Source organism: Onychostoma macrolepis, chromosome 17, assembly GCF_012432095.1.
Source record: "Onychostoma macrolepis isolate SWU-2019 chromosome 17, ASM1243209v1, whole genome shotgun sequence".
Lineage (NCBI taxonomy): Eukaryota > Metazoa > Chordata > Actinopteri > Cypriniformes > Cyprinidae > Onychostoma > Onychostoma macrolepis.
Genome location: NC_081171.1, coordinates 11,745,785 through 11,773,772, shown reverse-complemented (window position 1 = coordinate 11,773,772; position 27,988 = coordinate 11,745,785). Strand labels below are relative to the sequence as shown.

The window sequence follows — 27,988 nt, the reverse complement described above, 5'->3', positions numbered from 1 at the left end:
TAGTTTTTCGACAGTAGCTTTAAACGTCCAACAGAGGGCAATAAAACCTTCGTTTGCACTAATAGTAACTGACTAGTCTAGAAAAAAAACAATACCAAAATATTTCACATACAGTATATCAATTCATCATATGGAAAGCTAAAATGTGATATTTAATAAAACAACATAAATTCAGACTTGGTTTATTGCTTTTTCTTATAATAAATAATATAAACAAAACAAGATTAAAACGGTTACAGCACAAAACAAGACAAAAAAACTGAGGGTTAAAACTGCCGGACCTTTGAGAAAAAAAGACGCAGGCACTTTTTTTAGAAAGAGGGCAAAAATGAATCAGTGCAAAGATAAACATACACTGAAAAGCATTTCATCATAGTAGTCATACTTGAATCCCAATAACTGAACAATTATGAATAATTCAATGAACAATTCAACAGCAAACTCTCACTTGTATGATCAGACAAGTACAGTCAAACCCAGAAAGCCAGAAAATGACAGGGACATGGGCAGATTATTTAGCATCAGTCTACTTGGCTTTACTGTATCCAACACATTGAGTTATTAAATAAACTACGGATTTGGTTCATCACTTAGCAGAGCAAGAGACAATAGTATTACAGCTACAAGAATTCACTCTTATGTATAAGTGTGGATAAAAGATGTCAGTCTAAATAAACCCCAGCTTAGTCCACAGGATCAATTAGTCACATTAACAGCACATAGAATAACGTTTAAAAATAGGAAACTGTACAGAAAAAAAAAAAGCCCAGGAAAAATGAAGTATGTTCTGTAATGCTCAGAGAAGGGGAATTCTTGGATATTAACAGGAATCACTTCTCACAAGCACAGCCTTTTCCGACTCCATTCCATGGGGCAGCGCAAATCTTCACTTCTTCCAACACAATCCCAGAAACGATTTCAGTTTAGGTGATACTTGATCCATATTCCTCAAATTTGTATTTTCTTTCAGTAACTTTAAAAGGTTTGGGGGTACTTGGAAGAATCTTTGGTGTCTGAATCATTGTGGTAGTGTTCCTGATCTAGATGTACATGACTGAAGCTCTTTTTATCCGACATTACCTGTTTTAAAGTTCAGAATTTGGTCAACAGGTCAGGTCAGATCAGTTTGGATCCGAATGCCTGGTCATCTATCCCTCCAATGATCCTATCACCACTTAAACTCGGCACACACATCTTAATATTTCTGTCAGAGGTAAAAGTTTAACGTAAAACCGTCAGACCTCACTGACAGGAAGATCCGCATTATCCAGATCAAGTTGGGGCAAGGGAGCGTCACACATTCCAAAGCTGCTACGTCGCCGCCACGGCGATTCGTGAGTCACTTGGAGAGGCGGGTCTCTTGCAGTGACAAGCGGGCGTGTGGGCGGGGCAGGGGCAGCAGGCTCATGAAGTGCTCGCTGTCCCATGCCAGGCCTCGTGGGACCACGGCATTCTGGGTTTGCTGACACGGCAGGGCTGGCCGTCCAGGGGATGGCATGACTCGTGTGCTGGCGGTAGAAACAGGAGCCACCAACAATGAACTCCTAAATGGGAGGAATGAGGGAGAGAATACATCTATGTAAATTCTGGTCTGGATAAAGTGTTTTTAGGAAAGCGTTAAGATTGATGCAGTGCGGTAATGATTGAGAGCAGTCTCAGCTGTGAGTAAGAACACCCGAGAAACGTATCAGAAGTTTTAGATGAGCTTAGCAGTAGAAGATGAGAAGTACCAGAGACCAGAGCCAGCAGAGCACCAGATCAGAAGTGTTAGTACTCAGAGAGCCCAGCTGTCCCACTCACTGGAAAACACAACATGAGAGAGAACGTGAGAAGCAGAGAGAGGTAGAAGCTGGACTGAACGATTGATTTTCCTGGCGCTAATAACTAAGAGATGTGCTTTTATTTGGCCAATAAGTTTCCTAAAGACACGGTCATTAGCCAGATTTTGGAAAACAGCCCCCGTGTCGCAATTCTTAAATATGAGAACATGAAGCATATTAGCTTTAATAGTATCTCTAAATGTAACCTTCAGTAACAAAAAGGACTGTTTTTGCCTGATTAATTTTCAAGAATCATTTCAGTCTATTCATAAAAGATTCAATTCAAAACTCTTCAAAGATTTATCATGCAAAAATTATATTTCATATTTAAAATTATATTTATATACCTTATATAAAAATATAGCAAACTTTTAAAGTTGTATCGTTTAAAAGTTTGGGGTCAGTAAGATTTTTTATCCTTTTTTTTTGTTCGTTTTAAATTCAGGGTGTGTTAAAAAGATCAAAAGTGACAAAGACATTACAAAATATTTATTTTTCAAAATAACTGATGTTCTTTTAAAATTTCTATTCATCATAGAATTCTGAAAAATGTATCATCATTTCCACAAAACTATTAAGGAGCACAACTGTTTTCAACATTGATAATATTAAAAAATGTTTGATCAGCAATTATATCTGAAGGATTGTGTGACCCTAAAATTTTAAAATACATTTTAAACTAAATCAAACTTGGTATTTTTTAATCATATGGAACAACTTTGCAATTTTTTACACATTTTGATCAAATAAATGCAATCTTACGCATTTTAAATTAATTATTATTGTATTTCAGTTCAATAATATATATCGAGATGCATATCAAATATTGTTAAAGACTGAACAAATTTGAATTATTTTTAAGCGAAACTGCCCAGCCCTAGGTAGAAGGTGGGAGACAGAGACAGAGGTAAATATAATGAAAGAAAAGAGTGGGGAGACGAAGGTTGAATGACAGAAAGAATATAAGAAGGGAAAGATGACAAATATTGAGACAAGGTTAGAACTCCATTCTGTGTTTAGAGTTACTAATTAATCCTCAAATATAAAAATATTATCATCAGTTTGAGAACTGCAACACAACAGAAAAAAAAAGCATCTTAGTCATTGCTCTAGACTGTCCAAAACATTTTACCTAACAATCTTGTGAGAAAGCACAGACATGTCTAATCTAATAATAGCAGTGATTGAGGACCTGATGTCCGAGACTCAAGGGTTTACCTCACAAGACTAAAAGCTTACTGCAAGTCAGTACTGAGAAGTCTGGATGACTTTTATGACACCAAAAAGCAACTCTCAAACACTAAAGCACACATAACCTCATCAAAAAAACTCACACACCCTCATTCATGCATACACACATATTCAAAATAGTGTGAAATGTGTAAACAACACAAGTTGAATGTTTATAACTTTTCAAATAATGCTACAGAGAAGACAACTAAAAGTTGTAAAGTCAACATGAAGTAAAAATAATCACATTACAAAATTTAGCAAATCAATTTCTAAGGGATAAAATAAAATTCTGTTTTAAATTTCTCTCATTTAATATGCAGTTTCACTAACAAATATCACAAAAAGAGCAAACAACAGCACGCACATCTATCTCAAATGGGTGCTCGACTAAAAAACAAGTAGAAGCATATTGAAAATGCAAAGTCGGCAACACCTAAGCTCCAAAAGTATCAAAGAAAAATTTATTTATAAAAAATTCACAGAGTGTAACGTTTCGAGCACACTGATGAAGAGCCTGTGTGCTCGAAACGTTACACTCTGTGAATTTTTTATAAATAAATTTTTCTTTGATACTTTTGGAGCTTAGGTGTTGCCGACTTTGCATTTTCAATATACTAACAAATATCACATAATGGAAGCAAAATGGGCTATGAATATGGTTGTGTGTTTATTTTAATCAGTAATTCCCAGTCTGGATCATCATTTAGAATGGTGGAAAAAAATAAAAAGTCACACTTTATAAACCATGTTACACACAACAACAATAAAGAACAACGAAATACAGAAGAGCAATTGAAATGTGTGAAACATGCGTTTTTGGTGTGTAGCAGGAGACTGCAGTGGGCTGGCAGAGAGGCTGAAGCATTAGAAATGAAGTGCATCAATATTAAATCAAGGAGCCACAAGGTTGAGAAGAAACAGATGAGAACAAAATAAAGGTAAAATTAGCAGGAAGACATAGGCTCAGCGGAAAACTGAATGTGTGTCTGGAATGAACTGTTGAATAAGTTTATTTCTGCATTTGAACTGTTAGGTGTGCGTATGTATGTGAAGTTATTCTGGAAAAGCGAAGTGGAAAAGATTAAGCTAGGTGAGTACGTCCGAGTGCGTAAAAGGATGTGCGTTAGCGACTCTAAAGCGAAGCGAGGAAGAGGAAACAAGGGTCGGATCAAAGGGGCGGAGCTCACATACGTGCTGCCTTGAGTGACACGTGGTGTGTATCTCTGAATACAGGGGCTTGAATGCCTTCTGGCCTGACGCATCTGAAACAACAGTGCAAAGCTACATTAGAGGGAGAAAGGGAGAAAGATATACAGGCGCCCCAAAAATGTATTTGGACACTTAATTTATGAATGTTATTGCATTAACATAAAATATCAAACCAAGTGGCATCTGCAAGGAAAAAAAAAATAATAATAAAAATAAATAAAATAAAATATTTTACCAACAAAAACATTCTTACTTTCGAATAATATACAGTATATACTATTTTATAATTTAAAACTTATAGTCAGTATGAAATGGAAATCCCTATCAAGTCTCTAAATGCATTTTATTGTGAATGATTATTGTGATTATCTACATAATTTTTTAATCAAAATGTTATAACTCTATTGACATGGAAGACTCTCTGATGACATATTATTGACTTCGCCAATCATTTAGTTCTCTTAAGCACTGCCTCTAGCTTACAAATGACTGCAAGCTCGCATTCAGATCTGTCTTCAACCAATCAACAGCCGAACAGAACCAAGCTTCCATCGTACATTTTTTTGTTTCACTTATATATATGTCACAATACAGAAGAAAATATTTGTTGCTACTTCCATCTACATCTAAATGTTAAATGTTAAAATATGTGCTCTTCCATATCCAATAAATGCTACTTGAATTGTATTTCTACAAAATATATCTGTGACTTATACATTAAGTGTCCAAATACTTTTTGGGGTCCCTAGGTTCAGAGGGGAGTGGGAGAAAGAGTATGAAACGAACAGGATTGTGGCCCACACATAATAAGTGTACTCTCTGATTCTGAAGTGCAATAACACTTCTGAGCCATTACCAATCTTAAACCCAAACCACTGCAGTCATATTTTTATTCACTCGTGTGTCTGTATGTGTGCATGTGAGAGAGAAAGAGAAAGAAAGGCACCATGATTTTATATATATATATATGCAGATAAACTCCTGAGGGCCTTTTTGGAACAAATACACACGCTCTCCACATGTTCTCGGCTTGACTCATGAATTCATGCTCCATTGTTTTGCTCAGAGGCAGAGTGACTACCTGCTTTTGAATGCATGTGTGCGTGTGTGTACATACAGAAGCTGCGGATCGGCCTGGGCCCCTCTGAGCCACAATGGCTCCTGAAATAGCCTTGATCCAGCTGTGCATCTCCTCTGGACTATCAGCCTGCAACAGAATGGTAGAAAAAGATGGAAAGTTTTTTACATATTTTAAAAGAAACACAAAGAGATGCTGCATAAGTTATAAATGCTCAAGATTTGAGCCTACAGATGTCTATATGGTTCAGAGATACGGTGTAGAACCTACATACATTAAAGTAATTCTTATTTTCACAAGAGAGAAATCCATTTCAACACCCTTTTCAGGGAATCTTAAGATCTTTGGTCTCAGAACTTCTCACCTGGACATAAAATGTTCTGGAGGTTGTGACGACTTCAAAGAGGTTGTCTCGCATCATGATTTCACTGAAAGTGAAACAGGAAGAGAATAACTTGTATGTGAAAGGAGACCCATTATGCCCCTTTTTACAATATGCAAGTCTCAGGTGTCCCCAGAATGTGTCTGTGAAGTTTCAGCTCAAGATACCCCACAGATCATTTATTATATCATTTTGAAAATGCCTATTCTCTTTCATATCTTATTGCGCTTAAACTGTCAAATACACACAAGTTCATGTTAAAAACACACGGGTTACAAAAACAGTCGGTTATGTCTGTGAAGGTAAACAGCTGGGAAAGAAATTGCATGTTTATATTATATCTGTGAGGCAGCAGCATAATATACAGTAAATAAATCCACTGCTCTCTTGTCTCCTCTGAGTCTGGGACTCTAAATATTGTTCTGTGCTCATCAGTGCAGCCAAAGACAGAACAGTTAGCATGCTTTGCTCGAAGTTTTACCATGGTGTTAGAACTGGTACACCGTCGCTGCTTGCAAAAACACAATGGTAGTGCCATGGGAGGAAACTTTCAGATTAAAGGGCGGTAATATTATATTACCGATTATATTATATTAAGATCCCCTTTCTATGTCATGGGGGAGTGAAATCTGAGTGGCTTGTTTTGTTTCTACAAGCTTGCAGAAAGGCGTATTACCAAAAAAGAATTACTGGGTTGTACTTTTTCATTTTGTAGGTTGGAAGATTTACGGGGGACCCGATTATAGCATTTAAACATAGAAAAAGTCAGATTTTCATGATGTGTCACCTTTAAATCTATAACTACTCTATAAATGCACACCTGCAACTCTAAATACACACTACCCTTCAAAAGTTTAGGGCTAATAAGATTTTTTTGGGGAAAAAAATACTTTTTATTGGCAAGAACACATTAAATTGATTAAAATTGACAGTAAAGACATTTACAATGTTACAAAAGATTTCTATTTCAAATAAATGCTAAATCATGAAAAAAATGTATCATGGTTTCAACAAAAATATTAAGCAGCAAAACCAAAACTATTTTAAATACTAAGAAATGTTTCTTAAGCACCAAATCAGCATATTAGGATGATTTCTGAAGGACTGATTGATTGAAGATGATTTCTGTGGCACTGAAGATTGAAGTAATGGCTTCTGAAATTTCAGCTTTCATCATAGGAATAAATTACACTTTTAAATCTTAAAAAAAAAAGTTTTTTAAATTATATTTATTTTGAACGGTAGTGTAAACGCACAGTGCAATTATTTCTTATTGATAAAAACCGAAGGATCCATATTCACAGGAATGTTCAGTCAAATATCAAGATTTAAAAGCATATGATTGGGAGGCATTATGTTTGTACCCGTGTTTGCACTCCTGCACCTTATGGACCTCCTTCAGAAGAATATTCCGCAAAGGCTCCTTCTCCTGAAAGAGAAATGAAGTGAGAAAAGACAAATAAGACTCACAGAGCCAGATCTACTGGCATGGAGTGCCACTTTACAGCTTACACTGTCCAAGAACCACCCAACTGGACTACGTTCTATCCTCTAACAGCCAGACACACATGTACATATGCAGTTGAATCACACACAACTGGCAGCTGCCTGCAATTTCTCAGGTATAGTGCTGTTCATGTTGAGACAGAGCGCTGGTATTTGCTTTATCTTTTGTTCAGATTTAAAAAAAGAAAAACTCAAATGCAAAAGAAAATAACCCTTCAATTCATACTCTTTCTTTCATAAAACAGCAGACCTAAGGCCATTCCCAACAGTAGAGAGGCCTATTCCTTCAATAAATAAAATTTGCTACTACAATTTAGCTTAGATGTAAAGATCAACATCACTTGAAAAAGTAGCCTTTCATCCTAAAATTAATTGTACAAGGCTTTGAGCAGCATTCAACACAAACTATCATATGTAACTGCTGCATAAGTCAAATATAAATGCACAACATACCAGATCAGACTTGAAGTAACTCATTGAGTTCTGCTCCAGAACAAAATATCGCCTTTTCCAGTTCTTCATCTGATATAAGAGGGAAACAGTAACATGTAATGAATTCTCCCCAGTAGTCACCCAGTTTCATACATTCCACAAATCAGATATTAAATATAATTATATTAAATATAATTTGGCATTTTTGAAAATACACACACGTAACTCCACAAGACCTAGCTTAAAAAAAGTCTCTCAGGCTCACCAGAGCCCCTTGTTTGACGCAGTATCCTGCTTTAATAATGGTCTGATCCTGCCCTGCTCTAGAGTGCAAATATGGCGGATGGTTTGGAGCCTTCCTCAAGCCCACTTTCTCTCCTCCAACACTGTGTCCCACCTCTCCATCCTGCTGAATGAAGGGAAAAAGCAGACATAAAAACATGCAGAAAAACACAAAGCTCTACAATTTCAAAACTAGCCACAGGGTTTTATTTCATTGTCCATTATTTCAATTCAACTGCTCACATGTGAAGTACTAGGAGGCTACATCCCACTGAACTACCATGTTGAAGGCCCAGAAAGGTAGTAAGGACATTGTTTTTTTTTAAGATTTATTTTTGGCGTTTTTACCTTTTATTTGATAGGACAGTAGTTAGACAGGAAACAAAGTTGGAGAGAGAGAGAGGGGGGACGGGATCGGGAAAGATCCGCGAGCCGGGACTCGAACACGGGATGCCCGAAGCGTAACAGCGCTACATGTCGACGCGCTGCCCACGAGGCTATCGGCGCCGACCGTAAGAAAATTGTTAAAATAGTTCATGTGACATCAGTGGTTCAACCTTAATTTTATGAAGCAATGAGAATACTTTTTGTGCGCAGAGAAAACAAAAATAATGACTTTATTAAAAAATTGCTTCTCTACCGTGTCAGTTTTTGAAGCGCGATGACGATAGTACCATGCAAGCATTGTGCGTTCCTCTGCTTGCAAACAAGGCGCATCCGGGTTTTACGTCAAATGCCGGCTCCGGCTCCTGCTCCTGCGTCAGCAGCACCACATGCATGCATTGTGGTACTCTTGTGAATGCACATCGACTGACACAGAAGACAAGAAACAAAAAGTATTCTTGTAGCGCCAGAAAATTACGGTTGAACCGTTGATGTCACATGGACTATTTTAACAATGTCCTTACTACCTTTCTGGGCCTTGAACGTGGTAGTTCTCTGTCTGTCTATTCAGGGCCAGAAAGCTCTCAGATTTCATAAAAAATATCTTAATTGTGTTCTGAAGATGAATGAAGGTCTTACGGGTTTGGCGCGACATGAGGGTGAGTAATTAACGACAGAATTTTCCTTTTTGGATGAACTATCCATTTGTGAGAATACCTGTGTCTGTGTGACGACAGCTACTCCTGCAATGATCTCGGTCTTGTATGGGACCTGTTTCTTGTTTCCGTTTGAAGCCAAGCTCTGACTCTCAGAGTGAACAGCATCAGAGGACTTGGGAACCTGGGAGAGACCAAAAAAAAAAAAGAAAAATGACAGAAAACGAGTGAGAGGGAGTTTTCAGAGACAAGCAAAATCAGGGCAGCAGCAAAAGACTGAAAATGCAAAGCAATGCATCAAAAAAATGGAGGGAAAAAACATGAATGGAGCACAGACGAATTAACCATCAATTGTGCGACTCACAGGATAACTCAACAACGGCTTATTGTGTAGCCCTTCAATCCATCAGCCCACGCTCCAAGAGTGTCTGGCCTACATTGAGAGCATTTCCTGCCATTGCATGTGGAAGTGTGATATATTAGTGATACAGAGAGAGTGAAAAAGAGCAGAGGAGACATTGTAGGGTACGTGAGTGTGAGAGGGCAGACTAAAGCGATGATGACTCAGAGGTGAGGGTCGTTCAAACAATACAACTTCCCATTAGTCAGCCAAGTGACTCGCACACGGAAAACGGCATCAGGATGAGGAACGCAAAGCTTAAACAGGACAGAGGGTTTTTTTTTTTTTTGAGAAACTTTCAACTTCCTGTGCATGTATGTATGCGTTTGCCTGCACATGTACTCGGAGAGGGGGAAAAGATTCCAATTAGGAAACTTGATGTTTTATTGTGTGGGTGTTTTCTTACTGTACTTTACTTGTAAATGCTTGAACATACGTCTAACAGATAAACTCCCAGAGAATACTAACCAGAATCTCCTGCATAGTGAACAAGTCTGCAGTGTTGACAGAACCACTGACACTGACTGTTGAACTTGTTGAATGCTTTCATTGTTTCTTTAAATGTTCCTGTGTGCAGCAGTCTGGGATATCAGATTAACATGTGAGCTTGTTTAATAATAGCTAGATAACTAATGCAAACAATCCAGGGCTTTAAAGAACATTGAAAGGGAGACACAATAGCTAATTTAAACTATATTTGCATGCGATGAAAACAGAAAACAAGGGTAAATGAACACTATTGTTACAAAAAGTATTCAGCTTTTATTCAGCAAGGACACACACACAAAAAAAAGAGACAGTCAAAACCTCTTTATTGTTCCATCTATTTCATCTATTTTTGCTGTTCGTTTCAACTTCCTATTCAAAGAATCCTGAAAAAAAGTATCACAGTTTTGCCCCAAATTTTAAGCAGCACAAGTGTTTTCAACATTGATAATAATAAATATTTCTCGAGCATCAAATCAGCAAATTAGAATGATTCAATAAATTATTAAAACGGAAAACAGATATTTATAATTGTAATTTTTTTTGTGTGTTTTTACTGTATTTTTGGTTAAAAAAAATTCAGCCTGGCTGAGCATTAAAAAAAACCTCTTTCAAGCGTTATGGTAGTATGTAATGTCTGATGGTCTGATGTACTTAAATTATTACATTACATTATAACTGTAATAAAGGAAATTTATTACAGCCATAAGAATTAGGGCAGGACACTTTCAATTATTCCTTTTGATTTTGTAATCCCACTTCATAAAAACTCTGATAAATATGTGATTGATTACAACACACAATTCATTTTATTATTTATTTGTTTAATGTGTTAAATTATGAAATAAAAGAGCGGTAAATTTTTGTATGGGGTTATAAATGGATATAGATAAATACATGCTCACACTTGTGCATTTTGCGTGTGCGTACTCACTGTGATTTTGGTTGCATTATTGAGCGCGTTGACCCATTCCACAAGATCCTGCTGATCATTAGCCTGCAGAAAGAATTTCCTCATTCCTGCATTGATGACTGCACACAGACAGGGAGAAAGAACTTAACCCCTTATCCCATAATGCAATGGCCATAACTCTAATTTTGCTGAGTAGTTCTGAGAAATATCAGTGTGTATCAGAAGGAAGGTCTCAGTGTATTTTTAAAATGCCCATAAATCCCAAAAGCTCACAGATAGCCTGTTTTAGAGCTCAGCCGACTTTATGGATTATCTGCTCGTGCTTAGTCAATAAAGCAGTGCGAATCAATTTCAGACTAAAAAGCTACCACAAAATAGACATTACAGGAAAAATTGAGTCAAGTTCTGTTAATTCAGTGGCTTTCAGTGTTTTTCTGGGATGAAAAGGTTAAAGCTAGAATTCTCTGCATCACAATAAACACCATTGTGCATGTGCAATGTTCATTATGCACAGCTGTACTGAAATTTTTGCCTTCCACCGATAGTTCTCACTCGTGCAAGTGACATCATTCCGTGTCCTTGTATGGTTCAAATTTTACTGATAGCATGTAAGTTAAACGCATAAGTGGTTATGTGATATTTTCCGCACAATGACATTTTGAAAGTAATTGCTTTGAGACTCAAACCAAAATAAAAGTCATGAATCACTGACAATCTTTAACTCTAGTGAGCTGTTGCAAGTGAGTGAGTTGAACCTGTGAACCAGATCAGACCGGTTTTGTGAACAATCAAATGATTCATCTAACCCAAAAGAAGTTTGTCATTTTAGAGTGTCACAGCCACAGAGCAGCAAGAGTTTTTTGTTTTGTTTTTCTTTCATTGTGCGTTTCATAGTAGAAATATAGTTATATGGGCTTGGAAGATGAATAAATAATGAGTGAACTATTCCTTAAGCTATATCTGGATAAAAGCAACTGTTAAAAAGTTAGAAGGACTGCTGGTTATTTTGGATGAACTAAACCAATAATCAGGATTTCATAAACACTTCAATATGAAGTTCAGATTACTACAGAAGCATCCTGCAGAGAGCAAGATTGTAGAAGCACATGTGCACACATACACACATCTATCAAGTGACCAGACCACCGTTTCCTGTTTCCACTCATGTTGCGCAGAAGGTTACCATGTGCACAGCAGTAACCGTACATGCAAAGCAACACAAAAGTTTGTGTGTATAAGCTGTGAGGGGTATGGGCTCAAAATCATCTCAAAGTGTGTGTGAGAAATAGAAGAGTAGGAAAAAGTTTTAGGTGGAGAACCACTGCATCAACATACTATTACAATCCATTTGCAGAATTACAAAAGCAGTGCTTACAGTAAAAACATGATCTAAAACTAAATGTATAAGCTTTCTGTATAGCACCTAGCCAGTATTTAAACCACAAACCCTTCAGTCAAGCTCTGAGACTTGAGCTGCAACTCTCAAGGCCTGTTCACTCTATCTGAGATCTTCAAAATAACATCAAAGTGTTATATGAATAAGATATGCAAAATGCTTACCAGTCGGAAAGCATTTCACATTTCCAAGCAATTTAAAAAGTAGTAAATGTGACCCTGGACCACAAAATCAGTCATAAGTAGCACTGGTATATTTGTAGCAATAGCCAACAATACATCATATGGGTCAAAATGATGAATTTTTATTTTATGCCAAAAATCATTAGGATATTAAGTAAATTCATGTCCCATGTAGATATTTTATAAATTTCCTAACATAAATATATCAAAACTTAATTCTTGATTAGCAATATGCATTGATAAGAACTTCATTTGGACAACTTTAAAGGTGATTTTCTCAATATTTAGATTTTTTATTTTTTTTAATTGACCCTTATGACTGGTTTTGTGTTCCAGGGTCACAAATGTAAAAATTATAAAAAAATAAAATAAAATAAAAAAGGATTACATTAGTTATGGGGGAAAAAATGTTAAATATCGGGCTTACGCTTCTATAATAAAGACAGACAAAAAAGATGCTGAATTAAATCTAAAGCATCATAACATTCCAAAAACACCCAGTTATATTATAATCAGAAATTTGATAACTTTGTACCAGAATGAGTGTGAAGTGCAAGTGCGTTTAGATGTGAGAAAGTCTTACCAAAGCAGTACTCAGCTTTTGGCCTCTGTTTGGTGGCATCACTGACCTAAGACAAGAGTGGGGGCCTTGTAGCAATTTCTCAAAAAGCAATGACGCAGAAATGGCAGAATGTGTGAAAACGGTTGTGTGTGTGAAAAGATGGCAGCTTACCTTGGATATGTAGGTGAGACTGAGGGAACCCACGTGTTTGGCACCTACTGGCAGGTTCTAGAAGACCAAGATACAATATTACTCTCAGATAGTGAAACAGAACTACATTACCCAATATACATTTAGATTTTAGACAGATCATACCTGCGGGTTGTCCATGTACCAGACCAGACTACCCTGCTGCGTGTCCAGGATGAAATACCGTCGCAGGAACTTGCCGCTGTTCTCCAATTCTTCGATATCCAGGAAACCGCAGATGCGGTTCTGCCGGTCCACGTAAGGCATGTCCCCGTCTCTTCACACTACTCATTCCCCCCTCTCTCTGATATCAGTAACTGCTCAAGACGGAGATGGAGATGGAAAGGGAGGAGCATGGGATAGGATACAAAGATTGGAAAGAGAGAGACGTTAGTCAGACTAACAGTAAATGAGCTGATGCACTTATGCGGTTTTAAAAATCCCCCTTCCTTCCTCGATGACCCCTCTGTCTTCCTTTCTCTCCCTTTCTTGTGCTCTTTCAGCTGAAAAATATTTTGTTTCTCTGATGTGTCAAAGTATTTTGCACAGGATATGAATCACAGCGCTGCTTTGGACAAGACTTTTTCTTCTTCTTTTGATTAGGAGGAAATAAAAAAAAAAGTAAACAAATAAAAAAAAAAGTTATAAAAATAAAATAAGATTTTAGTAGAATAAAAAAAAAAACTGTACTTTGAATTTAAAAAAAATATTGTATATTCAACAGAATTAGTTTTGTCCTCAATTTAAATGCTGCTCTTTTAAACTTTCTATTCATCAAAGAATCCTGAAAAAAACGTATCAGGGTTTCCAAAAAATATTAAGCAAATCAGCATATTAGAATGATTTCTGAAGGATCATGTGACACTGAAGACTTGAGTAATGGCTACTGAATATTCAGCTTTGCCAACAAAAGAAAAAATTATATTTTAAAAGACAATAAAATAAAAAAACAGGCATTTTAAATTGCAATATGATATATCAGTATTGCTGTTTCACTTTATTTCTGATCAAATTTAGTGTACTTAACTACATATTTTTGCAAAGTGCACTCTCAAGCTGTATTACACAACATTCAAAAACATTCTGACAACATGTGAATATGGCACATAACGTGTCGGACTGGCAAAAACAAGAATAAATCCACCATTCTCCTCTTGTATTCTGAGGGCAGGGGCATTAATGGCATGAGTGTAAGTCATAAACAGACAAAGGCTGTGAAGGAAGACAAAGCCTGCTGTGTCATCGCCCTGCAGAGGCAACAATGACCATGAGTCACTTGACCAATTAGTATGGAGCACTGTTCGGCCCCGCCCTGGGTTCCAGAACACAGAATCAGCCTTGTGTTCTGGAATGCTCATAGGTTCTAGAGAAGCCCTGTCCTTAGGTCTTAGAGTATGCAGGCCTTTACCGTCAAAAGCAAAAAATTACTTATACAGCATTTGGGTTTGAACAAAAGCACACAGATATCTCATTCTGAGCTGTTATCTGCTGATACGCTGCTTATCAGAGCCGGCAAAAGCAGGGTAACAGCTGGAGAGGATTTGGATCCCTTATTCTCGCTCTCCTCCTCCTGATTTTCATTTTAGATTAGGCAGATCCAAGACAGGTCTGGTCACGTTCTAGACAAGATTAGTTTTGTTTTAGACTAGACCAACCACATTAACACACACACAAAGAAGTTAAGAGGCCAAACTCCTTATCTCTGGATCTTAGACATGTGTGTGTGTGTGTGTGTGTGTGTGTGTATAAGAAGGTTATAATTACATATTGAGCTTAATTTGTTTATGTTATTTGATGTACTTCAACACAAGCAGACACACACACACACACACACACACACACACACACACAGGAATACACTTACTACACAAGTTTAGGTTGGTTTGCATGCACATATCCTTCTTTGAATTCCTGATTAGAAAACAAATCTGCTATTTCACTGACAAAGATGGACGTCATAGAGAAGGCACATGAAACACCACTTTAACCCGGACTGTGTGTTTGCATGTGCACAGCACAAGACATACTCTCTGTGACCTAATTCACTCATATTATTATAAACCAAAGGTTGGCACATTTGTGCAGCATTTCAGGCAAAACAGACAAGAGCGCACACCTCAAACATTTGTTTTGAACCATGTAAGGTTGTCAGAAGTGTTGCACCAAGCTCTTGCCCTTGAGCTGTTTCAGCAATTGCAAACATGCACATAGACACATTAAGGTTATTATAGTTTTTATATTTTCAAATTTGTGTTTGTTTTAAAGGGTTAGTACTGTCAACAGTTACCGTCACAATTACCTGCCATTACAAACCCAAATAGGGGACAACCGATGTGTGTTTTTCAGGGCCGATACCGATTATTACAGACCAAGTATACAGATAACCAATATTTTTAACCGATATATATGTCTGGTGTAAAAATGAAAATTAATGTCAAAATTAAGAATAACAAGGGCTTTGACAAAAACTGCCTTCCCTGGTGTTGGTTGCACTTCTTACTCTTGTCTAATATAAAGAGAGAGTTAAAAGTGGGGCCACTGCATGGTTCATGATTAAGCCTATGAATACTGTACTACAACTAAACAGCTTGGGGAAATATAAGTATTTGGCTTCAATAATTTACATGTTAGAAATGTATGTGTAATAGCATAACCTCTCATAATTACAATATAATAAGTGTAAATAATTTAATTGTCTTCATAGCTCCATTGTAGAAGTTGCGAAGTAGACCGCAACTATTCTAATTAAACTGTAACACTAATAGCCTGTTATAGGCACACTTGGTTCAATAGCCCATTGAAATGTCACAATTTCTGTCATCCTAATCTTGGCCTATGTGACAGTATCTTAATATTGGCCTATGTGACAGTAATTTCCATTAGTTTTAATTTACAGTGCAGTGCAAATGAAGCCATAAAACATTAATGTAATTTATCTTTTAATCAAATGAGAGTTAAACTCTATTTTTTGGAAAACAAATGGGTTTACCATTAAAATTAAAACATGGAAGAAATAGCGTATTGTGTGATTATTCTTTTAAACAAAAGTTGTAATTGTTGTAGTAGTATTAGTAGATAAACCAAACTTTTATTTTGACGGGTTGCAATGAGGACCTCTGAAGTTTCTGTATAGCCTATGTATATGATATGACGATCGTTTTACTCAAATGAAACAGTCAAATGCTCATGAAGTAACTCTCAGAGCAGTTCTGGGGATGTTGGTCATGTATTTATGTCCTCATTTAGTGAGACAGCAGATGCTGAAAACACCGCGAGTGTCGCACACTTCAGTCAGTGTGTGTGCGTGTGTGTGCGTGTGTACTAATCAAAACAGCGTGTCTGTGCCATTCACATATACAGAGACACGCAGAACATGCAGAATTCATATTTAAATAGTCTTTTTGCAGCTTAATATTTACAGATACTAGTCCATAGCGCGAGTCGATTTAAATGTACTGACCTACTTTTGATTAATTCATCCAAACTTTGACAAATTCAGTGACTCAATACAGTAAATTCCATTTCAAAATTAAATAATTTTATCGTCACATCGGTTTTGAAAATGACCGATACTGATAACCATAAAAATGCTTAATATCGGCACCGATAATCGGTCGACCCCTAAACCCAAAGACTTGTTTTATGTTTGAAACACAAAATACAATACTTTTCTGTCAAATATATAGTTATGTCCCTCTATTAAAGTCCATCCCACCAAAGAGATCATAAAAATTCTATTCAGAAGACAGAATGTCATTATGAACTTTTTGAAGCATCAAACATTGTGATGGAACAGACTTCAGAAAACTCTCAGGTTAAATTAAAATATCTTCATTTTTGTTTTGAGGACAAAATAAACATTTTATGGGTTTGGAATGACATGGAGTTGGGTAACTAATGACAGAATTAACATTTTTGTGTGTGAATTATGCATTCAGTCTTATTTTTACACTGACTTAACATTTCGGTTTAGTTTAATTTAAATTACAGTATAGTTTTAATTATATGGCTATATTTCAATTTAATTTTTACAGTTTTAGCTATAGCTGTAACAATTATAGTCAGGGAATCAGGAACTAACCTTTGCTAAAATAAGCTAAATCTGAAAGATTTCTTGATAGCTTTGTTCCATTTCTGAGTTTCCTAGTTGCTTCCATTAATAATTTGATTTCAGCTTATGAAAATGTATTTTGAAATCTTAGTACACAGTATAATAAGCCTGACACAAACATTACAGTGAGTGTGTAGGCTGTGCACATCTGTACAGTCAACAGATCTGTTCCATCTGTATTAAAAGATATCTCAAGGACATTCACAAGAGAAATAATGGTCTCTCCCACTGTCTTTCCTTCATTTCTCTGTTGATCATAACTAACCTTTGGATAAACTTCACCAGCATAATGGAAACAAATGAAGACTAGAGTAAGGTGGTAAAAATATGTTGAAATCAAAGAATGCTTCTCTAGAATGTAAAATTAATGTCTTAAGCAAACAACTCTGTATGTCCACTAAAACATGTAACAACATCTCTATCTACAAAAACAGGATCATGGAAAGTGTAGTGAAAGATCATGTTGAATATGGTCAACATATTGTCTGTAAACCAAAGCCAAATGTTAGCTGACTGATCCACTCGGCGTGCCCGTTTACAAACACACCAACAAAAAGTGATGTCCTCAAACACAATCACCTGCTGTTACGCAACATTTCAACACATTTTAGGTCAAGTGTCCAATTGGTTGGTCTGTGGTAAGGGCAAGCCAAAAACAGAATGCTTATGATAATACAAAACCATAACAGAGATGTTGCCAAAATCTAAGCAATAAATGAAATAACAAGAAAACACACATATTTACTATGCAAATTTTCATGATTGTTTCCACGACTTTAAAATATATATATATATATATATATATATATATATATATATATATATAAATAAATAAGAGATCATTTCACAGTTACAGAGTTACAATCTAGCTCTCTCTCTCTATATAAAATTCTCTTTTACGTGCATATACGCAAACCAAAATGATCTTTACTTTTACAAAGATTTACATAACTGCCATCTTTAAATGATAAAGTAAACGTAATCCTACTCTTTAAATGGGACAATTCAGAAAAGCCAGATAACATCGAAATAAGACCGAGATAAGAACGAAAACTGACAAATCAATCCATCAACACATACATGAGACTCAAATATGTTCTTGTTTAAAGAAATCAACATTTATTATGTGATATTATTATAATGGCGATGGAGGCATGCTCGGAGTTATAATCTAGCTCTATATGATAGATATTGTCCTTACTAGATTATCTCTATTTGATCAACACTGTTATAGCATTACAAGGATGATGTGTCTAAAATCCACGTCTGTCAGTTAGCAACAGCGCGGAAAAGCACAACCTCGCCCTGTCTCCATTTAATCCTGCCTTGAATCTACAGCAGGATCCGTGTTTACACTTTAACATAGCTCCATATCCATAAACGCACTCACACAGAGACAGATGTACTAAAAAGGGTCATTTCTCAAACTACTCACTCGGTTTATTATCGCTGAAGTGGTTCGGTTCAGCCCATCTCCTGCTCGTGTCCCCGTTCACAAACTTCACTAGTGTTTTTCCTGCAGGAGCGGAAGTGGCTGTATACGTCACTGCGTCAGGTTAAATGTGTCTGCTTTTTTCTCTTTCGGTTCTCTCATTATCATTCTTTCATATTGGCCCTTTTAAAATAGTAATATTTATATTTTTGTCCTGTTCTTTACTAGAATCAGGTACGTGGACCAATTAATAAGGCAAACAGTTTCGTCAGTATAAAACATATATATTCATCAGAAAACAAATCGCGTAGTTACTAAAATAAAACTAGCAATTAGCTCCAACAACGATCAAAAATAAATAAACAAAATGTCTGATAATATTTTTTTTAGTACTGTAATTTTATTTTTGTGCCTCAAATGGTTTCTTAATGTTTATTAACCCCCTAATCACGACAAATTTAAAGACAACACTATTTCGTTTAATGTTAACTGCTATTAATACACTGATTTTTAAAACATGGGACAAAGTCTGCAATAAATAATAAAAAAAAAAAAATAAATCTGTCTCAAATGATATTGTAGATTAATCTTTGTTAACACATTTAACACAAAAGCCATTTTAGGACCTGCATAACATTAGGAGAAAAATATGAACAAAATTTCGGTATTCAGAATGTCTGTAGTAGCAATTCTTTAAATTTAAAGAATTCATCTTGCATGTTCATATGTGTTTCCAAACTGTATATTTGATGTAATATTATAAACAATATTTAATCAAAACATTTATGTGCTGACACTCTGTTTTAGATCGAATATAGCCCTCCTGGAACATCACTATTTAATTATAAACACAAAAATAGATTGAAATGGGAAGTGCAGCTATAGTATCATTTTGGCTAAATCATCTATGCAAATTTGCATCAGACTTCATCAGTCAGTTAACACCAGGATCTGTTTTACAACATAGTCAGCTGTGCGTTTTCCATCCTTTTACATTTAGGTTGTTCTCAAATGCCTTTTCTTTTACCAGTGTCTATGGTTGTATAAACTTTTATGAGGTGCCCTTCAGAAGTTTTTTTCTCACTGGTATGGAGACAAATTTGAGTAAAAGTCCAAGTTGTTTTATATGTTTTACTATTTTTTACGCTAATTTATATATTTTATATTTCAAACAAAATTGATAGTATGAAATTTTGGATTTTTAAAGTGACCTTTGGTTTTAGAAAGATGCTATATGATGTACATGATGACACTGCTAACAAATGAAGAACACCTAATTTCTGCAGGGAGTCTATGACAGGAGTTGTTATTGTTATAAAGCTGTATTTTTCATTTACATAAGTCTCTTTGTGTATGTGAGCTTGTATGCGTATCCTGATATGAACTCCTCATTCTCACGACTCACAAGGTTTAATAAGGAAAATGTCTTAACCATAGCATGCACACAAATTACATGTTTTAATATTCCCGTTCCCTAATCCAAATGCCATAAGGAATGGTAAAAATCAATGAGATTTCAGTACTATTCAAAATGGAATATGTGTGCAAATATTTAATTAGTCTATACTTTCACCACTGCAGTCATTAGGCTGTGTCTCAAACGGCTGTGTCAACAAGTATATCCATAAATTTATAAAGAAAAGAGTTGTAAAGCACATCCAGCTGTGTCTTTTCCACATTTATGCTGCTCTATACCTTTTTTTCATCACATGCTCCAGGATATTGATGTGTCATAAGGAAATCCTTCTTTGGCTGGTTTTGAATATATAAGTGATGATTGAAAGTTTGAAGACAAACTTGATCAGAAGAGAAAGATGGAAGCTCTGAACATCCTTCTCTGTCTGCTTCTAACTGCCTTTCAGGGTAAGATTATCATTTATTGTCAATGGAAAATCCTTTGAAAACTGTACAATTTATAGAAAACAACTGCTAGCTTGAGCATCCTGTGTTTCACTCAAATATGTATGACTCTATAATCATAGACTTAAAAAACATTTAATACATTGCACATACAGAAAGACAAGCTTTACATTACATTAAATCTTGTGTCTGTTTGTCATATTACAGCAAAAAACACTGTGGCATGGTATTGGACAACAGGTAAATATCCTTCAACATTTTATATTGTGGGACATGTGCTTTATGCATATTTTCATATGATGTTAAAACTTACATTCACATGATATATTTATTTTGTTTTGTATAGATTACTGGCTGTATTCCACAGATGATCCTTCATGTACCTATCTATTGATCTATCTATCTCTGTCTGTCTGTCTATCTGTCTGTTTGTCTGTCTGTTGGATAAAATAAGGTTAAAGTGTCATATTTTGTACGTATATAAACCAGGTGATCTAGTTGTTATTATTATTATTATTATTATACGTTTATTTGAATAGGGACAATACAATAGACATGATTCCAGACAGAGACTGGAAAAAAATGCACTGCACATAGAGATTATAGCAGAAGCTAATTTGCATCTCATGTCCCTAGAAAGGCTTTTCTATAAAAACAATACATGTATAAATAACCAAAATAATTATAATAAAATAACTAACTCTACCTTAAACTAACATATCAAATCCATCATACAATATATTCATACATTACAGACAGAATACAGTGAGGAACATTTGGTCAGAGCATTGCACCAGAGTACTAACAGCATATATTTACGTCATTACATGCCTGTAAGAATATTATACTGACAACACAGATTTTTATTTTTTTATTTTTCTTTACAGCAACAACTGGCGAGACAGCTACAACAGGTTCACTTTCATCTATCTGTCTGTCAGATTCAAAACATTTCCTGGTTTCCTGGGTGTTTCTGTAGTCATATTAATGCCTTCATGGATAAAATGTGTTTTCTCTCTTCTAGATTTCCCCTCCTGCAGGTATAGCTGTGGAAACAACTTCGGCAGCTGCTCATGTGACTACTACTGTCATTATTATGGCAACTGTTGCCATGACTACGATAGTGAGTTGATCAGACACTTCAAGATATAGATAGATGCAAATATCTATTGTACTGCATATATGATCCTCTGTGATTCCAGAAATTTTTAATGCAGTTTTATTTCTTTCCTTTATACAGGCTACTGCTCTACAACAACTGACTGGCCAACTACAACAGGTTCACTTTCATCAATCTGTCTGTTCAAAACATTTCCAGGTTTCCTGGGTGTTTTTGTAGTAATTTTAATGCCTTCATGGATAAAATGTCTTTTCTCTCTTCTAGATTTCTCCTCCTGCAGGTATAGTTGTGGATACAACTTCGGCAGCTGCTCATGTGACTACTACTGTCATTATTATGGCAATTGTTGCCATGACTACGATAGTGAGTTGATCAGACACTTCAAGATATAGATAGATGCAAATATCTATTGTACTGCATATATGATCCTCTGTGATTCCAGAAATTTTTATGCAGTTTTATTTCTTCCCTTTATACAGGCTACTGCTCTACAACAACTGACTGGCCAACTACAACAGGTTCACTTTCATCAATCTGTCTGTTCAAAACATTTCCTGGTTTCCTGGGTGTTTTTGTAGTAATTTTAATGCCTTCATGGATAAAATGTCTTTTCTCTCTTCTAGATTTCCCCTCCTGCAGGTATAGCTGTGGATACAACTTCGGTAGCTGCTCATGTGACTTCGACTGTCATTACTATGGCAACTGTTGCCCTGACTATGACAGTGAGTTCCTATTGATCAGACACTTTAAAATTAAATAGCCTAAAGTAAACACAAATACAAATCTTTCCTGTAGAGCATACAAATCATTGCCTTTCCTGTGATGAAATGAATTTTGCTGAATCAGAAACTTGGCTTACTTTTATCTCCTCTCTTTACACAGGCCACTGCTTAACACCAACAACAACTTTAGAGCCAGATACAACAGGAACAGGTGCTGCTGCTGCCATTCATTTAATTTAAGTGACACTAATGACGTTTAAAAACATATACAAAGGCAGAAATTATTCCAGCTTTGCTCTTCTAACAAAATGTATACACTAATCAGTTAATGATGATGATTTCTGGTGATTTCTCTCTCCACTAGCATCCTCCTGCATGTACAACTGTGGACACTATGTTGGCATCTGCTCATGCACGTCTTACTGTCATTATTATGGGGACTGTTGCCATGACTATGACAGTGAGTACTTCTTGATCACAGAGAAGCTTTAAGATAAAATAGCGTAAACACAAATACAGATCGTTCATGTGGTAATCGAATTTCAGATAAAAGTAGTGATGAAATGCATTTTGCTGAATTAAAGCAGAATTGTGGCATTACTTTTCTTCGTACCTCAGTTTTATCTCTTCTCTTTACACAGACCACTGCTCATCAACAAGTGAAAGTCCAGTAACAGAAACAACAGAAGCAGAAACATCAGGTATTGCTGCCATTTATCTGAATTTAATTGACACTGATGAGGTTTTTGACATGAAATGGATCAGTTAAATGTCAGTTAAATTAAAGGCAGTAATGAGTCCAGTGTGGCTTTTCTAGCTAAGTATGCGCACCAATATTTAACACGTTAACATACACTGAACAAAATTATAAACGCAACACTTTTGTTTTTGCCCCCATTTTTCATGAGCTGAACTCAAAGATCTAAGACTTTTTCTATGCACACAAAAGGCCTATTTCTCTCAAATATTCTGTGGCCAGCCTAAGACATACCTGTGCAATAATCATGCTGTCTAATCAGCATCTTGATATGCCACACCTGTGAGGTGGATGGATTATCTCAGCAAAGGAGAAGTGCTCACTAACACAGATTTAGACAGATTCGTGAACAATATTTGAGAGAAATAGGCCTTTTGTGTACATAGAAAAAGTCTTTGATCTTTGAGTTCAGCTCATGAAAAATGGGGGCAAAAACAAAAGTGTTGCATTTATAATTTTCAGTGTATATATATCACAAACCTATTGATGACATTATGAGTAAAATCTGTTCCTCTCTCTACAATAGCAGGTCACTCCTGCATGTATAACTGTGGATACCATATCGGCAGCTGCTCATGCACCCACGACTGTCAGTACCATGGCAACTGTTGCTATGACTTTCACTGTAAGTTACTCAAAAACAGATGAAACAGCCCTTAACCAGTCTAACACAAACTGTACTAGATTATGTACAGTTTAATGTATAATGCATAAATGTACAAATGATGTTTTGAAGAACATTCACACTGCCATTATACAGTGAAAGCGTACTGTGACCAAGGACTTCATTTGTTTGTAAATTATTATTTATTATAAGACTCAAACATGATCCTTCTGGTTCATACTCATCCGGTTTTATGTCCTTCTCTTTATTCAGGGTATTGCCCATCATACACAACAGGTACTGTTCTTGCTATTTATTTATTTGTAATGCATGAGGCTAAATTCACACAGCATTTTTATCTGATTCTGATGACACTTGTCTGTAATTGTAAGATTGAACACATTTCTTTCTTTAGATCTTCACCCTCAGTGTGGAGGACACCTGTATAGTTCTGGGTTGTTTTCCAGTCCAAACTACCCAAACTATTACCATGACAATGCCTACTGTGTGTGGTATCTCTCTGCTCAGCAAGGACAGAGGATCTTCCTGACATTTGCTGATGTGCAGTAAGTGAGAGATCAGTGGTGACTGGTGCAATAATATTTGCTATTTGCCGCATTGATAAAAACAGCATATTTATATACACTATAATTTAATGATATACTATCATTTATAATTTAATCTAATGACATAATTTATTTAATACTGTATATAATTTAATTTAATTGATACAAATGTTACTAAAAAGTTGTACTTTAGGAGCAATGTGATTATTGAGGATTTGTTTTTACAGTTTATTTATGCAGTACCACTAAAACCTGCAGATGGAACCAATTACAAATGGCTCATTGAATTCTAGTTGGCTTAAAAAGTTAATCTTTTCTGAATCAGATACTACACTGTAAAAAGTGAAAGTTGACTTAACTTAAAAAAATTGAGTACATAATAATTTTTTTAAAAGTTAAGTGAACTTGACAATTCAATTAATTATTTTTTTAATTATCTGCATTTACTTAAAATTTTAAGGCAACGGGTTTCCTCAATTTTTTTCAGTTAAGTCAACTTATCACTTTTTACAGTGTATTTTGTCTTGTTTCTTTCAGACTGGAGCGCTGCTGTAACTGTGACTACATCTCAGTATACGACGGCTCTTCCACTGGTCATCCACAGCTGGGAAAAGTCTGCTTCAATGACACCACACACCAGGTGTTTCACTCTTCTTCACGATACTTGACTGTTGTCTTCAGGAGTGACTACTCTGGTGTCAGCCATGGTTTCAAGGCCCTTTTCTCAAGCTCTCTCACTGAAGATCAAGGTAATGCCCTGTAAAAAAAACAAACAAACAAAAAAAAAACAGATATGTTCTATGCTGCATAGCTGTCACATGTATTCCATCCTTCCTGTGACCACATTGGAGTTTTCTATTCTCAAAATTAAATGTATTTTAAAAACAAATATATACACAAACATTTTAAAACATGAAAGCCCTATTTTTCCCTCTTTTTTTCTGAATTTAAAGCTGCAGTCCGTAACTTTTTTTTGGCTAAAAAATGAACCGAAATCAATTTTTGTGCAAGTACATAACCAGCCAGTGTTCAAAACTATCTCCTTACTTTAGCCCGATTCACAACGGTAATCTTGTAATTATGTTTTATAATTTGAGTGATACTGCTAGCTAATTTGAGTGGCACTGGTAGCCAGTGGTAGGCTTTCACAGGAAATACAAGCATGCCGCCATTCGTCTTTGCGTCATTATGTCAAATCTGTAAATATAAAGAGTGCATGTGAGCATGCTGCAGGTGGATCATTTATAGCCTTTTCTCACTGCAGCTGGAATAATTAAACTTGTCATTTTGATGGTGGATTGTAATCCAGAAAGGATTATGTTTTAATGAAACACATGTAAGTGACTAAAATTACATTATATTCCAGTTTTGAATGTGCATCCCAGATATGTGGTATTACACAAGATTTGTATTTCAAAGAGAACCAGTTCTAAGGAATAATAATTTGCTTTTTGGGTCTTTAAATGAAATTCGAATGGTATGACAATTAGAGATTAGACTGTACAGGAGCTGAAACCTACAGATAATGCTAATACACACTATATACACATAGTCATGCAATGCTGATGTTAACATTAACAATGAGAAAAAAGTATAACAACAATAATATGCACGGTTTAATGTGATATGACCTAAGCGATCATTAGATTTAATCACCATTGGTTAGCACGATTTATTGCAATACTTTTTTTACTCAGTTGGTCAGAAAAAAGTGGCAGACATGTTACTTACTTGTTCAGATGACATTTTCCAGTGAAAATTCTTATTTGGGTCATACTTCCAAGACAGAATCTGTGATTCCTAATTACAGTCTCCACACCGGTGCGGTGACTGACAGCCACACACACCCCTCAAAACATGAGATTCATGCTCAGAACATGAGATTCTATGCACAGCCCACATGAAGAAGATCATTCTGCAAATAACTGCAATTGCAGGTTTCAAACAGAGATAGCGACATAGAGGCAAAACTCACCGACTGCAGCATTAAATACATACTTTAAATACTTTACAAAATGACACTGAGAAGATTAAATTCTCTGCTCTGCAGGTCGTGTGGATTGTTCCTCAGACAACATGGTCATTGTCATTCAGAGGTCTTACCTGAACTCACTCGGGTTGAGTGCAAATGACCTTTATGTGGACAACCATCTTTGCAGACCCTCCATCAGCAGTACTGAGGTTGTGTTCAGCTTCCCTATTGATGCATGTGGGACCACCAAAAAGGTATGACCTACACATGTGCCAGATCCAGCATGGTTCCAGTACTGATATAAGGGGTGGTATCTGTGTTTTCTTTTGCCAAAGCTGAAAATTATCATCTTTACCACACAGCATCACCCACTCTCTGTCTCTCTTTCCCATTAGATAATGAATGGTTATGTGTCCTACACCAACAATGTGCGGGCCTCTCAGTCTCAATCGGGCGAAATCACTCGTCAATCACAGTTCCTGCTACGCGTGGGCTGCCGAATGGAGCCGGACACCATGGTGCAGATATTCTACAAGGCCGGGGAGATCGGCAATGCCAACATCACAGGAACGGGTCGCTTCAATGCCAGCATTGCCTTCTACACCTCCAGCAGTTTCTACCAACAAATTTATGACTCTACATATGAGGTGAACCTGAATCAGTTTTTGTATGTTCAGGTCAAGCTAAACAGGCCTGATAACAGTCTGGATCTCTTCCTGGACACCTGTGTAGCGTCTCCAAATCCAGATGACTTCAAAGATCGCTCCTATGACCTCCTGCGTAACGGGTGAGACCTTTTCATTTTTAAATGTGACTCCCTCCACCATCATATCATATGTTACAGTGGAATCAATTGATCTAAGACAGTATTTCAGTCAGAATTCTGTTGTTCCTAGTCTTAATATGTTCTCCTACCCATTTGCACTAAGAGTTTGTCTGTAAATCAAACTTTATGCAAATTTTATTTCTCTTTCTTTTGTTTTTTTGTAGATGTGCCAGAGACAACACATATTATTCCTACACCAGCGGTCATCACTACTACGCTCGGTTCAGATTCCAGGCTTTCAAGTTCCTCCGGACTCACGCCTATGTGTACCTGCAGTGTAAGGTGATCATCTGCCCTGATAACGATTACAACTCACGCTGCCGCCAAGGTTGCCGCTACCGTCGCAAGAGATCCCTTGACAGCACCTACCACACCAATACTGTGACGCTGGGGCCAATCAAACTCAAAGGTCAGAGGCCATTAACACGAATAATTTCTAATGAATTTACCTGTCAGTGTTTGATGCGTTAATACTGAGATTTTCCTAATGTCTGTCCATTCATTTCTTTATCTGTCAAGGTCTAAGGCATGGTGTGAAGGATTCCGAGAAGTCAAAGGAATGACCTGGAATGGAAGGAATGAAGTGATCATCTTCTCAATCATCACCTTAATCATTACTCTTAATCAGTCTTTATTAACCACCCAGCAAATTAATCAAAGCACAAATTGTATTTCTGCAATTCAATAAAACATTTCTAAACAGCAGTTTTCATCATTAGTGTCTGCAGTTGTGTTTATATTGCCTTTCTGTAATGAATCAACATAATGCAAAGTACAAAATATATTGACAAACATGACATTTCTTATTCAAAACATGTTTTGTTCCCACCCTGTTACATGTAAATGTTTTAGGAAGTTTGGATGTTATTGATTTCTATATCAAAATTCATTTTGATGTTTTTGGAGGG

General features: G+C 36.1%; 2 protein-coding genes across 6 annotated transcripts; one reads left to right on the top strand and one right to left on the bottom strand.

The window, feature by feature from the left end:
- Positions 1-166: 166 nt before the first annotated feature.
- On the bottom strand, positions 167-18,783 carry plekha1a (pleckstrin homology domain containing, family A (phosphoinositide binding specific) member 1a). 3 transcript variants are annotated; one of them, XM_058749290.1, is made up of 13 exons: positions 18,657-18,783; positions 13,237-13,427; positions 13,093-13,149; positions 12,943-12,988; positions 10,803-10,900; positions 9,044-9,166; positions 7,926-8,069; positions 7,682-7,750; positions 7,087-7,151; positions 5,705-5,768; positions 5,380-5,469; positions 4,245-4,315; positions 167-1,544 (listed from the first exon to the last, which is right to left on the bottom strand). In XM_058749290.1, exons 2-13 carry the CDS (start codon positions 13,375-13,377, stop codon positions 1,340-1,342), a joined length of 1,173 nt encoding a protein of 390 aa, XP_058605273.1. In that variant the 5' UTR covers positions 13,378-13,427; positions 18,657-18,783; the 3' UTR covers positions 167-1,339. The 3 variants fall into 3 exon arrangements, with proteins under 3 accessions (XP_058605273.1, XP_058605271.1, XP_058605272.1); XM_058749288.1 differs by lacking the exon at positions 4,245-4,315; XM_058749289.1 differs by lacking the exon at positions 4,245-4,315 and having other exon boundaries at positions 7,926-8,066.
- Positions 18,675-27,849, top strand: LOC131523168 (CUB and zona pellucida-like domain-containing protein 1). 3 transcript variants are annotated; one of them, XM_058749285.1, is made up of 21 exons: positions 18,675-18,887; positions 20,372-20,516; positions 20,721-20,753; positions 20,860-20,892; positions 21,401-21,427; positions 21,538-21,636; positions 21,754-21,792; positions 21,898-21,996; positions 22,113-22,151; positions 22,257-22,355; positions 22,516-22,566; positions 22,720-22,815; positions 22,997-23,056; positions 23,639-23,737; positions 23,990-24,013; positions 24,132-24,282; positions 24,820-25,031; positions 26,333-26,508; positions 26,650-27,041; positions 27,245-27,489; positions 27,600-27,849. In XM_058749285.1, exons 2-21 carry the CDS (start codon positions 20,468-20,470, stop codon positions 27,641-27,643), a joined length of 2,067 nt encoding a protein of 688 aa, XP_058605268.1. In that variant the 5' UTR covers positions 18,675-18,887; positions 20,372-20,467; the 3' UTR covers positions 27,644-27,849. The 3 variants fall into 3 exon arrangements, with proteins under 3 accessions (XP_058605268.1, XP_058605270.1, XP_058605269.1); XM_058749286.1 differs by having other exon boundaries at positions 18,752-18,776; XM_058749287.1 differs by lacking the exon at positions 20,860-20,892.
- The last annotated feature ends 139 nt before the right edge of the window (positions 27,850-27,988 follow it).

Excerpts from the sequence above, each read along its gene's own strand:
- plekha1a (XM_058749288.1), bottom strand. The coding sequence starts at position 13,377 with ATGCCTTACGTGGACCGGCAGAACCGCATCTGCGGTTTCCTGGATATC. Across the intron at positions 12,989-13,092 it reads GTCTCACCTACATATCCAAG|GTCAGTGATGCCACCAAACA; the intron begins GTAAGCTGCCAT and ends CTCTTGTCTTAG. Across the intron at positions 7,152-7,681 it reads GTTACTTCAAGTCTGATCTG|GAGAAGGAGCCTTTGCGGAA; the intron begins GTATGTTGTGCA and ends TTTCTCTTTCAG.
- LOC131523168 (XM_058749285.1), top strand. The coding sequence starts at position 20,468 with ATGGAAGCTCTGAACATCCTTCTCTGTCTGCTTCTAACTGCCTTTCAG. Across the intron at positions 23,738-23,989 it reads CTGTTGCTATGACTTTCACT|GGTATTGCCCATCATACACA; the intron begins GTAAGTTACTCA and ends CTCTTTATTCAG. Across the intron at positions 24,283-24,819 it reads CTGACATTTGCTGATGTGCA|ACTGGAGCGCTGCTGTAACT; the intron begins GTAAGTGAGAGA and ends TGTTTCTTTCAG.